General features: G+C 49.7%; 4 protein-coding genes and 1 non-coding gene across 5 annotated transcripts; 3 read left to right on the forward strand and 2 right to left on the reverse strand.

Moving 5' to 3' along the window:
* Positions 1–194: 194 nt before the first annotated feature.
* Positions 195–2628, forward strand: DRS1 (nucleolar DEAD-box protein required for synthesis of 60S ribosomal subunit; the record flags this gene model as incomplete). The annotated part of the gene is made up of 2 exons (XM_044820018.1): positions 195–1808; positions 1858–2628. 2 exons carry the CDS (start codon positions 195–197, stop codon positions 2626–2628), a joined length of 2385 nt encoding a protein of 794 aa, XP_044684318.1.
* Positions 2629–3089: 461 nt separating this feature from the next.
* J7337_002287 (uncharacterized protein) lies at positions 3090–3775 on the reverse strand (the record flags this gene model as incomplete). Its single annotated transcript, XM_044820019.1, has 2 exons — positions 3090–3583; positions 3637–3775. 2 exons carry the CDS (start codon positions 3773–3775, stop codon positions 3090–3092), a joined length of 633 nt encoding a protein of 210 aa, XP_044684319.1.
* A 3189-nt stretch (positions 3776–6964) lies between these two features.
* Positions 6965–9089, reverse strand: J7337_002288 (uncharacterized protein; the record flags this gene model as incomplete). Its single annotated transcript, XM_044820020.1, has 6 exons — positions 6965–7075; positions 7127–8713; positions 8771–8813; positions 8869–8933; positions 8986–9022; positions 9082–9089. 6 exons carry the CDS (start codon positions 9087–9089, stop codon positions 6965–6967), a joined length of 1851 nt encoding a protein of 616 aa, XP_044684320.1.
* Positions 9090–9770: 681 nt separating this feature from the next.
* J7337_002289 (uncharacterized protein) lies at positions 9771–13222 on the forward strand (the record flags this gene model as incomplete). Its single annotated transcript, XM_044820021.1, has 2 exons — positions 9771–9913; positions 10393–13222. The coding sequence occupies 2 exons, from the start codon at positions 9771–9773 to the stop codon at positions 13220–13222; spliced, it is 2973 nt and encodes a 990-aa protein (XP_044684321.1).
* Positions 13223–13394: 172 nt separating this feature from the next.
* On the forward strand, positions 13395–13476 carry J7337_002290. The gene has a single exon. It is a non-coding gene; the product is annotated as a tRNA-Ser (tRNA).
* The last annotated feature ends 347 nt before the right edge of the window (positions 13477–13823 follow it).

Below are 13823 nucleotides of genomic sequence, written 5' to 3' on the forward strand. Positions count from 1 at the left end.
GCTTGCTCCAGTCAGTGAAGTCACGTGTCGAGCCGTCCATCGACGCTTAGGAAAGTAGCAAGCTCTCACCGCCAAAATTTCGAAAAGCGGCAGAAAAAAAAGTTCGAGATTTACTGCGAAAGGTGCCCCACTGCTTCTGTCGCGTCTGCAAATCTTGATAGAAGAGCTGTACGAGTGCCTTTTAGTCCGACAAGATGGCGCCCTCACAGAAGCGAAAACCTGCGCAAGACGATTTCATCTTTACAATTGACGACAATGACGATATTCCCGTCGAGGAGGAGGAAGTGACCGTGGAACCTCCCAAGAAGAAGGCCAAGACCAGCAAAAAGTCAAAGAAGTCAAAGCGTGCAGCCAGTCCTGAAGATGACGAGGAGGAGAATGGTGTAGAGGGTATTTGGGGATTCAATGATGACGACGATGGTGCTATGGACTCCGAATTCGAGTTTGGCGCTGAAGAAGCTGCCGACCTTGGTACAGTAGAATTCGAGGGATGGGGTTTCGATGGCGCAAAGAAGGGTATGGCTGTTGAAAAGAAGGGCGTTGATCTGGATGAGATTATTCGAAGGCGTCGCGAAAAGAAGCTTGGCAAATCTGACCCCGAGGAGACTGCCGATGCTGAAGAAAACGAGGCCATGGATGTTGATCTGGACGACGATGATGACGAGGTTCTCGCAGACGACGCATTCGGTATGAACGTTGCTTCTGATGTTGAGGAATCTGGTGACGAGGAGGACGAAGATGATCAGGATGAATCTGGAGCCGAAGACAAGGATGAGGAAGACGACGAGGAAGACGATGATGCTGCATCAGACAACGACTCTGTCGCTACTCCCACAGGTCACCCAGATGACGATGCTTCCGACGATAGCGACGATGGGGAGGACGCCGAGGAGGAAGCTAAGCGAAAGGCTTTCTTCGCCCCGGAGGAAGAGGAGGCATCTGGCAAGAAGAATGCCTCGTCTTTCCAGGCCATGTCTCTGTCACGTCCAATTCTCCGTGGTCTTGCTACAGTAGGCTTCTCCAAGCCTACGCCCATTCAAGCCAAGGCAATCCCTATAGCACTGATGGGTAAAGATCTTGTTGGTGGTGCTGTCACTGGTTCCGGAAAGACTGGTGCCTTTATTGTTCCTATTCTGGAGCGTTTGCTATACCGACCCAAGAAGATTCCCACCACTCGCGTTGTTGTTCTCACTCCTACTCGTGAATTGGCTATCCAATGTCACGCTGTCGCCACAAAGCTTGCTGCCTTCACTGATATCAAGTTCACTCTTGCCGTCGGTGGTCTGAGTCTCAAGGCTCAGGAGGTTGAGCTGAAGTTGCGCCCAGATGTCATTATTGCTACTCCTGGTCGTTTCATTGATCACATGCGAAACTCTGCCAGCTTCAACGTTGACACTGTTGAGATTATGGTCCTTGATGAAGCTGATCGTATGCTTGAGGACGGTTTCGCCGACGAACTTAACGAAATTCTCACAACGCTCCCCAAGTCACGTCAAACCATGCTCTTCTCCGCTACCATGACATCCACCGTCGATCGCCTCATCAAGGTCGGTCTTAACAAACCTGCCAGGGTTATGGTGGACTCTCAGAAGAAGACTGTTACTACACTGGTGCAAGAATTCGTTCGCCTGCGCCCTGGCCGAGAGGAGAAGCGAATGGGTTACCTGGCACACGTCTGCAAGAACATCTACAAGGAGCGAGTTATTATCTTCTTCCGACAAAAGAAGGAAGCTCATCGAGCTCGAATTATCTTTGGCTTGCTTGGTCTCTCATGTGCTGAGCTTCACGGTAGCATGAACCAAACACAGGTTAGTCTTATTCTGTCTCGCAGCTATGACCATCACTAACACTATTTAGCGTATCTCAAGTGTTGAAGACTTCCGAGACGGCAAGGTGGCGTACCTATTAGCCACCGATCTTGCTTCCCGTGGTCTTGATATCAAGGGCGTCGATACCGTCATCAACTACGAAGCGCCTCAATCACTAGAGATCTACGTCCACAGAGTTGGTCGAACAGCTCGTGCTGGTCGTAAGGGTACTGCCTTGACATTAGCTTCTGAGAATGACCGCAAGGTCGTCAAGGCTGCTGTGAAGTCTGGCAAGGCCCAGGGCGCCAAGATTGTCAGCCGACAGATTGAGGCCGCCGAAGTTGATGCTCTTCAAGCTCAGATCGACGAGATGAATGATGAAATCGAGGAGATCATGCAAGAAGAGAAGGAAGAGAAGCAGCTCGCCCATGTCGAGATGCAAGTCAAGAAGGGTGAGAACCTGATACAGCATGAGGCTGAAATCAAGGGGCGACCTAGGCGAACATGGTTCGAGTCTGAACACGACAAGAAGCAGTCCAAGCAAGCCGGCAAAGATGAGCTCAACGGCATGAGAGAGGCGATGAAGAAGAAGACGGGCAAGCTAAGCAACAAGGATAAGAAGCGCCTTGACAACAAGCAACTACGTGCCGAGGGTGGCGGAGAGTGGAGGAAGGGCAAGTCGTCAGAGGCTGACATGAAGGCCCGACATAAGGAACAGGCCAAAGCAAGGGCCAAGGGCCGGGCGACTAAGGAGGGAGGCAAAGATGCCGCCCCCAGCAGACCCAAGGGAAAGGGAAGAGGCGGTGGTAAGAGGAGATGAGCTAAAAGTCTAGAGGAGTTTATTGGCAGCGATGTATAGGTAGTTTTAGGTTAATTATATCCATGACCATACACAATCCGTCTTCCTCTTCCTCTTTCGAGGGGTACCTAGCCTGATTCGGCGCCTGTGAGGAATGTTGCAATAAGGTTTGAAGGGACTGGACGTGCCTGTAGATCTATGCAACCCTGATCGGCAATCTGACGTTTACTTGACGCTAAGAGGTTGACGAATCCGTCCAACACTCGCACTTTTCAGGGCCGTACATTACGTATTATCACAATTCATTGGTTGAGAAAGTTCATAAACAAAATTTACTATATTAAGTAAGTATCAAGGAGTGTGTAATCGCTCGCTATAGCGCTAGCACCATTGCTTTTGTCGTAAGAAGCACGGTTGATATTGCTTTCATCATTTGTAAAAAGAATGTCCTCATAACTTCATTCGTAAAAGGGGGTCCAAACTTAGAGACTAAGGGCAGGAATGCCGATGGACGCCGCGACCTCGCTTTGGACTCTGAAGAGGTTGACAATGGCATTGTCGAGGCCAGTGATAGTGGCACTGCCGCCAATATTCGCAGCCCGCACAGCAGCCGCGAGGAGGAGAACAGGGCTAACAAAGGGATTGATGGCAGCCTTGACAGCGTTGATCTCAGACTGGAAAGCAGCTCTTAGAGCGGGAGTCAGGTCTGTGACCGTGATGGAGATAGTGGCTCCGAGGTTCTCAAGGATGCCGATAACAACGAGGATAGAGGCAGTGAGTGTGACGATCTGTTGGTTGGCGAGGCCAATGGCTTGGGCCGCAACACCACCAGCTGCTCCTGTAGTGACGCTGACAATCGTGGTTGTGGAAGTGGTCAGACCTTGGGCGATGGCTTGGTAGTTGGCTTTGAGAAGAGCCTGAGCTTCTACGATGACTTGGGCATCGACGTTGTTGCTGATCAAGGCGACATTATCGTCTATAAGCTTGTTAGTAAAGAGAAGGTTTGAATTATGAGGAGAAATGACTTACTGATCTGGTTGAGAGTTACCAAAGAGGCGTCATTTACAGTGTCGACTGAAGACTTGATGGTTCCTGTGACGGTTTGTTGCCGACGGAAAGGAGAGGCCGTGGCGAAGGAAGCAAGAGTGAGGAGGCTGAGAAACTTCATGTTGATTGTGGGAGTTGGAGGGACTAAGGTAAGTCTTAATTATGTGATGAGTTAATGAGTTGTGAGTGAAGTGATGATAATGATGATATTTCCATGCGCCAGACCAAGCAGGTTATATAGACTTCGCTTCGACACCAGGTCCAGAAGCCATCGTATAACTCGCCACCTCGATCTCAACAACCATCCCAAACTAACAGGTTTTGGGCAACCCTCCGGAGCAACATTCCAAAGCCCGGACACGCATTGCAGCTCTAGACTGGACCCCATTACAGCACCTCAAAGTTGATTGATTGATTCGAAGCCATCATCTTCCCGCCGCTCGGTGAAATAGATCTAGGCGACTCGGTAAAAATAACACATTAGCTTTTCCTCCTCCAGGCACAATAGACTCTATTCGCCTTGTGTCCAATATCAACTCCCAATAAATAAGCCACCTAATCATTAGTCAACCATTCCGTATACTCAGCGCCTCATAGTTAACTTTGACAGTTTCCTCCGATGACTCCTGGGACCACGCCGTTGCCATCGGGCCGCTACCAGGAGGCGCTTGTCCAGGGGAGGGAGGGAGATGTGCATGCGGTAATACCCTTTTGAAAGAAACACGCATGTTGGTGAGGAACAAATTGACGTCTGGAACGGTCGATCGTGTCTTGGTTCTCTTGAGTTGGGTGGGAGGCGGCCTTGGAGAAGAGAGGAATTCCCCCATGCCTGAGACAAAAGTGATAAAGCAGAGAAGGTGGCTTGGGTTTGGGAAAGGCTGTTACAAAAGTGCTCCGGCACTACCTTAGTTCCTGGGGTTAGTTCAAGACGTGCCGTGTTATCTCCCGGAACTAATGTCTACATGTAGAGAGTTGGATTAGCCTGAACTCGTGGTTTCTCAAATCAACACTTCGATTCTAAGCATAAGTTCAGCCGCCTCGATCGAAAACCCCATCTCTCTGCTTCGTGTCTCGGAGAAAAGATGTTAGGTCATGCTCTTTCAGCCACTTGACTAATAAACACAATAATCTTCAAGGTCTCGAAACTTGGAGCACCTGTGCAATCTTGGCGCTGCACAAGATCGCAAATCGGATATCTAGATTGTGAATACTGCTGCAGCTCTAGATATGTGATGAATACCCTGATGCCACCTGTAAAGGCAGGGTTAAAAGAACCAGTCGGCTCCCGAGTTGTCGTGAGGGCTGCCTGTGTGTCTTCCACAACCGTCACTTTGCCGTTATTTGACAACCGGGAAATATTCCGGAACTTTCCATTGTCTCACATATAAGCTATCTTCGCGGTTGTTTCACTACTTGTGGAATATGTTGCATCACAGACCTGGACCAGAACAACTGCAGCTTCACGGCGCAGTGTGTTCTAGGCCACGGATGGAGAGTCTGACTTACATATAACACCTTGATCATATCTGAGACAATTCTCTCACTCCAATAGATCTGGGAAAAGTCAGATCCAAGTAGTCAAGCTGTAAGAATTCGGAGATATGTTTGAGGGTGTTCAGCTTCGTCTTGTGATCGATAGATCGGTGAGATCGAGATGTGATATCGAGTCTAGGCTTCATACATATATGTTGGCTGCATATGCCACATCTGAAGATCCGCAAATAATATACGGATGGGCGATATCTCTGTTTGAGACTGCATAACCTGTGAACTGTAGGCTCATGCAGGGCAGACATAGTCCCTATTCAGTAATGGCCAGAAGCTTGAGGTCTGGCGCTCGTAACTCATCCAATCTACGTAGCTTGGCCTTCAGCAGCATGTGTATGATAAACATTCATAATTATTCCGGTTTCTATTGCTTAGAGTCGGGCTGAGTTCGTCTCTTGGTGGTGCATATCGACTTGGCCTACCAAGAGTTGTGCTGCATGTTGACTTACATACTTGGTCACTCCAAATTACTCTGATCCCTCAGCAGCATTGACTTTAAAAACACTTCCCACTAATTAGCCACATTGTTCAACGGGTACTGTTTATCTGAATGGGCAGAGAGTCCGCAGGAAACCTACAGGTAGTCTTCAAGCCGTGAATTCAACGTGTCTACCTCGTTAATCGACGGAGAGTTACGCATGAATCGGGAAACAGTATGTGAATCGTCAGCCAAAGTCTCTATGTGATCTGCCAAGAAAAATTGCATCTATGTTTTATCTCCCTGCGTCAAGCTGAGCAATAGTGCACAGTAAAGGGGGTGGGAGCTCCTTTTCAGCCATCTCGGAGTGTACACACCATAAGCTCGATCAACTCGATGAAGAGTACCGATGTCAGTTTGTCTTAATCCTTAGCAATTAGAGTCTCTCGGGATGTTATACTTCAACTTCCTAATCACCGGCTGGCATTCCAATGGCCTGAATAAGCTCATGCCTCGTAGATCCAGATCTTAAACCTAAACTCTATTGCAGTGAGATCGACATTGCCACCACATCACATTCTCAGCGGTCAACCAAGCCTCCAAGCCTCTCTTGTCTTGATAGGCTTCCTTGGAATCTTGATGCTCAGCTGATGAGTGTTTGAGACAGGTTCTGGATCAGCTACTAGGAACGGTATAGAAGCGTTGACCACTTTCGGCCGTTTTGATGTGGTGGCGGATAAGAATCTTGATCTATCAGGCCAAACCACAACCCTACTATTGAACGTAGAGAGTACTATGTTTCATTGCATTGGTCACTGCCTCTGAAGTTGGATGTCCATGGTGGCAGTTGCGTTCAAGAGGCGGGGGCATCGTCACTTGTTCCAGCCCCTTTAGCACAACGGGCAAAGATACTCGGGGGCCATCAGAGACACCACTGGGCTTTTGCTGTAACGTGACATGCGCCGCCGTCATTCAGTAGCTTACTTACGTTTGAGAAGTTTTTGGAGATTATCGAGCACGATTGAATCGAAGACATATGATGATGAAGCATGATGCAGGAATCAAAGCAGGGTACGGACCAAGAAAACAGGAAGAGACACATGGCGTAAATTCCATCTAGCATGACGATATCGAACCTTTGATCAAGTCAATTATCTTCAATCTTTGACTAACTCCTCAAGATGACAAAGCTTTTCAGCACCCGCGCCCCCTCATTCATATGAACAACATGAGCTAACTGTACAAAAATGCCAAGCGGTTCGCGGCAGATCGAGAGCCAAGCCCCCTTTTCAATTTTTCTTTGCTTTTCTTTTCGTTTCTTTTCTTTCTTCGGTTTCATTCACTTTACATGCCATTGGCCTTCTCCTCCAGAATAGACACCACACTAGGGGTCTCTTGAGGAGCAGGAGCATCAGTGGCCTTCTGAACAGGACTGGCGGGTCTGCTAGTGACGAACTGCATATCACGTCAGTATTGATTTCCTGATAGAGGTTGTTTAAGACTTACGTTGCTAGCTGCGCTCAGGAGAGCGATCAGAGAACTCTGTACCACATCCTCGTGGATGCCAACACCCCATACTGACTGCTTGCTACCAACGGGCTTGCACTCGATGTATGAGGCAGCCTTGACACCGCGTCCCTCGCCAATGGCGTGCTCCTTGTAGTCATTGACATCAAACTCGATGTTAAGCTCCTTGAGGGCGGAAACCATGCTGGAAATGGGACCGTTACCACGGCCACGCAGCTTCAACTCCTTGCCATTCACCAGCAGGACGCCATCAAAAATACGGATAAAGTCCTTGGTGTCTTGGGTCCTGCCGTGGGCTGCGGGGGCAGGAGATCGTGATCGGTCAGGGGTGATGCTGTAGTCCACCAGGCTGAAATGAGGGTTGTTGTTGAGGAAGTATGTGTTCTCAAACAGAGAAGTGATCTCGCTGGCTAGCAGCTCGCGTCCGACCTCCTCGCTCTTCTTCTGGACGACCTTGGAGAAAGCGACTTGGAGACCACGGGGCAGATCAAGCTGGAGCTTGGTGTGCACGATGAAAGCGCTTCCTCCCTTTCCAGACTGAGAGTTGACACGGATGATGGCCTCGTAGTTGCGACCGATATCTCGAGGGTCCAGGGGTAGGTAGGGCATACCGTTCCAGGGGTCCTCGTGGCCCAGACCCTTGGCCTTGCGGTCCTGGAAACCCTTCTTGATGGCATCTTGGTGGCTGCCAGAGAAAGCAGCGCATACCAGGCTGCCGCCGTAAGGAGCACGTTGGTGGACGGGGATCTTGGTGCATGACTCGACCATGTCGATGACTGAGTTCAGGTCGGAGAAGTCAATGTTAGGGCTGACACCTTGTGTGTACAGGTTAAGAGCCAGAGTGACGAGATCGACGTTTCCGGTTCGCTCGCCGTTACCGAACAGACAACCCTCTACTCGGTCAGCGCCGGCCATTTGAGCAAGCTCAGCAGCAGCAATACTGCATCCACGGTCGTTGTGGGGATGCAGAGAGATACAAACATCCTGTCTGTCGCCAATGTTGTTGCAGAAGTATTCGATCAGATCGGCGTAGACGTTGGGTGTCGCCAGTTCCACTGTGGCGGGGAGGTTCAGGATGATCTGGTCGCCCTTGGTCGCATCAGGTCCCCAAGCAGCCTTGACAGCCTGGCAGACTCTCACAGCGTAGTCAGGGTCTGTGTCTGAGAAGCACTCAGGAGAGAACTCGAATTGCCAGTTGGTGCCAGAAGCCTCGGGGTTATCCTTTGTCAGAGATCTGACCAGCTTGGTGCACTCTACAGCAAGCTCCAGGGTCTGCTCCTCAGTGTAGCCAAAGACTACTTGACGGAAGCATGCGCTTGTGGCAAGGTAGATGTGAATGATGGCGTTCTTAGCTCCGCGGACAGACTCGACGGTTCTGCGAATGAGATCGGGTCGGCAGGGAGACAGGACTTGTAGGAAGACGTCGTCGGGGACAGCTCCTGGGGTCTGGATCAGGCGCTGGGTGAAGTCGAAGTCGGTTTGGGAGGCAGAAGGGAAAGAGACCTCAATCTCCTTGTAGCCTAGATCGCAGAGCATCTTGAAGTATCGCCACTTCTCCTCGCCGTTCTATCATGAGAGGTCAGTCTCGTGTCGCAATTGGGCGCGTGGATGGGGAGAACGTACCATGGGATCGGGCAGACTCTGGTTACCATCGCGCAGACAGCTTCTTTAAGGAAATTAGTATTATTCAAGGGTCTCATGAGTGTCAATTAGCGACGTACGAAAGCCATCGAGGGGCCTTTTCGATGGTCTTGTCAGGCCATGTTCGATTTGGCAGTTTAGGAGGCTGAGCACGTTAATTAAAACATCACCTGAGATTGATTGAAAACAAAACTCACATTGAACGGCTTGTATTTCTTCCAGGGTTCCTTGAGCCTGGTAAGGAAAAAATGTTAGTATCATGGCATGTCTGAAAGGCCGAGATCGCAACGTACATAGTCATATTGGCGATGGGATGTTGAAGAGCAACTTGATCTCAATTCCAAGCAGAGTGTGTCTGTCAAAAGTATGGGTAAAATTAAGGAAGAAGCTCGAATACAAATAGTTTCTGAGAATGAGACGTCAAAAAAAAGATTGAGTCAGTCAAAGTCAAAAAGTTTGAGTCACGGTAGCGGAGGCGGGGTAGTACGGAGTTACAGTAGGTAGATTTGATTTGGAGGCGCGCCCTGAGGTGGGTGGGAGGTTACAGCGAGTGAAAGGCAAGGTAATTGACATTTTTGGAGGGGCATTCCCTTGCAAGATGATACAATTGCTCTGCAGCTCTGCTTGTTGGTTTGCCTGTACCTTGTTTGCCCGCTGTTATCCGAATCCGGAGTCGGAGGAGGACCCATCAAAGGTTTACTAGTGAAGACTGGAGAAGAGGAATCCTTGTCATATTGAAGATAAACACGATTATTTGTATGTAAGTAACTGTAGAGAATTCATAGACTGGAGAATGAATTCATTGGAGGTGTTTTCAAGTTGAATGAGTGTTCTGTAAAGAAACAGCTGAGGTATAGTCTAAAGACTGACATTGTTTGAAAGGCTGTTCTTTTTGTTTTACTGATACTCAGAAGCAATATACTGGTTGGTATCCATCCATACTTGAAGCAAGTACACGGCTACAATTAGCCCTATTAAAGTCATGGTAACACCGATCAACGGCATCGGCCTCAAGAAGACGGTCCGGTCGGTATCTACCTCAAATTCTCGGGGCTCAAAACTGGATCTCGGCATATTATGGATACCTCCGATTTTATCACGGGAGCCCGGTCTCACTGTCATCAGGTACGTACCTACAGCTATCTACCTTACCTTACAGGCCCCATCTCATTAAATGGCCATGACTGATGACGTAAGGTCTGATCGGCACAGAAGAACTGCAACTGAGCTTGCAAGGTCTAGACTAGACAAGACTACCTAGACTAGACTAGGGTCACGAGCTACACTGTCTCTCTCTGTTGTGTCTCGGTCGGTATCTGAGAGCAGCAAAGTGAGCAAACCATCTTCAAATACACTGAGACTCGTCCAAATCATGTGCTGCCGTCATCATCTCCGCCGTTAACTGACAGCCCTGCCAGTGCCAGTGTCAGGCTGAGCAACCCCCCATCAGAAGACTCAGCCGCCTGAGATCTGTCCCTACCTCCACTCCAATAAATACATACCCCAACTTCCACTGTCAGCTGCCATCGCAACCTCGAGAGAGCCTCGTCTGACTCTACCATAGCCCAATTCGCATATAAAGTCGACAAGCTGGCGCCGTTCAGATTCTTCGGCCCCTATCGCCCTCATCCGCGTCACAAGCAGAGCCTCGCACGCTTCCTGTTCCCTCGCGCCGTAAGAGACCGATACCGTGAACGACTGCTCAATTTCCACCTCAACACTCTTCCGCGTCTCAAGCACAGGTTCCAGTCCCGAGTTTACCGATACATTCTTGAGCGCCAACGGAGGCGCGCGGATCAATCGCGCATTTTGGATATCGTGAAGCGGCAAGGGAAACAGCTCTGGCTAGGATCACAAGCGAATCGCCCCGTCAAGCATGCAAGGACCCGATCCAAGGGTTCAGTGGCGCACAAAACGCCCCAGACAGCAGGAATCATGATGGGATATGGCTCTGGCCGGGCTACGAGCCCTGGTGATGGCGAGAGAGGTTATAGGAGGAAGCGCTTGGCAGCTATGGCAGGAAATTTGTACAGAAGCGGCCAGGCCGCAGTGTCCGAAATCAAGGAGTCATATGCCCAGACCAGGGCAGGGCCTGCGGCTTCAGGACACGAGAACCACGGACGGATACACATCCCCGGCGCATTTCCAGATGTTGCGATCACAGTAAAAGGCGACTGCCAGATGGTACTGTTTCCCTCGTATGCGAAACAGCACACCAAACGTGATTGGGGCGAGATGGTGATGCACGACTCGGATGCGCCACATGGAAGCATCAGAGATGAAGGCTTTTGGCGAAATGAATGGGAACGGAACGAAGATGAAAGAGCAATCGTTGATGTCGACGTCCGAGGCTGGATCTATACACCTCACAGTGGTCCAATGACAAGGAGAAACAGAGTTCTCATCGGCCTGGCACGGCAGCTCAGTGGCATCCCCGCGCCAAGGGCAGACCAAACATATAATCCAGAGACTGGACTTCCACGTACACATCATCAGATACACGAAGAGCAAAAAGAGCAAGAGAAGATCAACTCTGAAGCTCGGCGCATTGAAAGAGTAGGACAGCGAGAGAAGCAGGTTGCATACCAGGGAGGCTTTAGTGAGAAGACGCCTGACAACGATGATCCTCTCACGGACAGTTTCTACTATCCTTCTCGTCAGGGTAACCAATCTCCAGATTCAGCCCCTTCCAGTCCAACGATGCCAGCCAAAACTATGACATCGAATACCACTACCAGCGAGATGAGCGAGAGTGATCTCATTCTGGCCAATGCCAATCTCATGGCTCGAATCGCCCCTTTCATGACAAATCCCTCTGTTGCTCTACCAGTCACTTTCTTCTTCTACAACAGCGAGAAGTCTCAATCAAAGACCGTCATGACCAACGATGCGGGCCATTTCGTCATTCGTGCTGCTCTTGACTTTGTCCCAACACATGTTAGAGTTCTGGCGGATGAAGACCTGTCAGCTATCCAAGAGATCAAAGTCATTGAACCATATGGAGTCAGTCTTATTAGCGACATTGACGATACAGTCAAGAAGTCCAATATTTCTGCGGGCGCCAAAGAGATCTTCCGCAACACGTTCATCCGAGATCTTGGTGAGCTCTCTGTTGAAGGTGTCAAGGAGTGGTATAATCGCATGGCCGACATGGGCGTAAGCATCCATTACTGTTCAAACAGTCCGTGGCAGCTTTTCCCAGTCCTAGCCAGTTTCTTCAAGATGCATGGCCTGCCACCAGGATCTCTTCATCTAAAACAATACAGCGGTATGTTGCAGGGTATATTTGAGCCAGTGGCAGAAAGAAAGCGATCTACACTTACTCGCCTACTACGAGATTTCCCTGAGAGGATGTTTATTCTTGTGGGTGACAGCGGAGAAGCTGATTTGGAGGTTTACACGGAACTTGCTCTTGCGAACCCAGGACGGATTCTCGCTGTCTTCATTCGAGATGTCACAACACCAGAGGAGACAGCATTCTTCAACTCCAACTCAGGATATGACTTTGGCCGACCAAAGACCCCAGCCACTTCTAGCAACGCTTCAAGAAACGTCTCAAGAAACCCTTCATACCAGAACCTCGGGCCTGGTGGACACCGGGGAGAAAACAAACCTCCTCCAGGCCCTACTATGGGAACTCTGATTGACTTCTCAGACGAGCCAGGAGAGACCAAGATCGATCGCAATGCGGCTCTCTCTCAAGTTCGAAATGCCAGTGCCAATGCTAACTCCAAGAGTGCCAGTACGACTGATCTACTTGGCGGACGTAAGCCACCTCCGCCCAGACCAGCAAAACCGGTTGCGTTGAGGAGTGCCAAGTCGATCACCGAGTTGAACAAGGGTCTCAGCAGGCAGAATTCTGATGAGATACCCCCACCGCCTCCGCCTCGAAGGCCAGCAGTGCAGGTTCGAGAGCCATCAGTGCCTCATCCTCTGAAGCAGATTCACAACTCCTCGCAGCAGAGCTCAGGTAGCAGCAATGGCGGTTTCAAAATCCCAGCGCGCTCTAATTCGGGAGATCGTCCTCCTCCACCTCCGCCACGACGACGCGGTACGCCCTCAAGCATCACCGAGTCAAACCAAAACCCACGTCTTCCACCACGACCACCTCAAAACATGGCCAATCTAGACGTAGACTACGATCCGCTCCCACCACCATCATCAAACCCCCCTCCGTCATTTGGTTCAGGAAGATCAGGGTATCAATCAGACGGCGGCAACACATCAACAGCAGGCTCGCCGACACTGGGTCCACAAGCAGTAAACAAGAAATTAGAATTATGGAGGAGGAGATTAGCACGAGCACACGAACAGTTAGACGGGCTAGGTGTGGCCCTGTATACATGGCGACGAGGAAACGATGTCATTGCAGAAGCAGAGGGGATAGTCAAACGAGCCCTCGCAGATATGGAGAGAAAGAGAAGGATGAGATAATAGCGACTCGGATATATATACCAAGCATTTGCTATTCTCGATTCAACTTACACCGTTGTATACTACTATACTAGCGTTAGGATAGATGGGGAACTGGAGTTGGGATATCCACCACACTACGGATGCATCCACAACCAGAACTAGACACGACGATCACTATTCAATCAGCTAAGGCGCAGTGGCAGAGTGGTCTAATGCGATAGACTAGAAATCTATTCTCTTCGGAGGCGTCTGTTCGAATCAGGCCTGCGTCGATTGGTTTATCTTTTGTCCTTGTGCTGTACAAGGAATCATTTTTACTCCAGTCCCTGTTTTTCCCAGATGTTTTGCCACTCAACACTTAAGACAGATAAATCCCAATACATCTCATCTCCGTAGCTGATTCCTGGCCACCAGGCTCATCATGGTCTTTCAAACACAGTCGCTTATGCATGTAATGCTTCTCGCTATATACTGCAAAGTTTCAAATCAAGTAGTAGACTCTCTCTAGATATTTAGACTGAGACGATGTTCTGATGAAAGCAAATAGATGACGGCCAGAGGCCAATAAGTACAATTGTCTGCTATATTCGTTTCTAGATGAATCCAAACTCCAACTCCG

This window comes from Fusarium musae, chromosome 2 (genome assembly GCF_019915245.1).
Source record: "Fusarium musae strain F31 chromosome 2, whole genome shotgun sequence".
NCBI classification, from domain to species: domain Eukaryota; kingdom Fungi; phylum Ascomycota; class Sordariomycetes; order Hypocreales; family Nectriaceae; genus Fusarium; species Fusarium musae.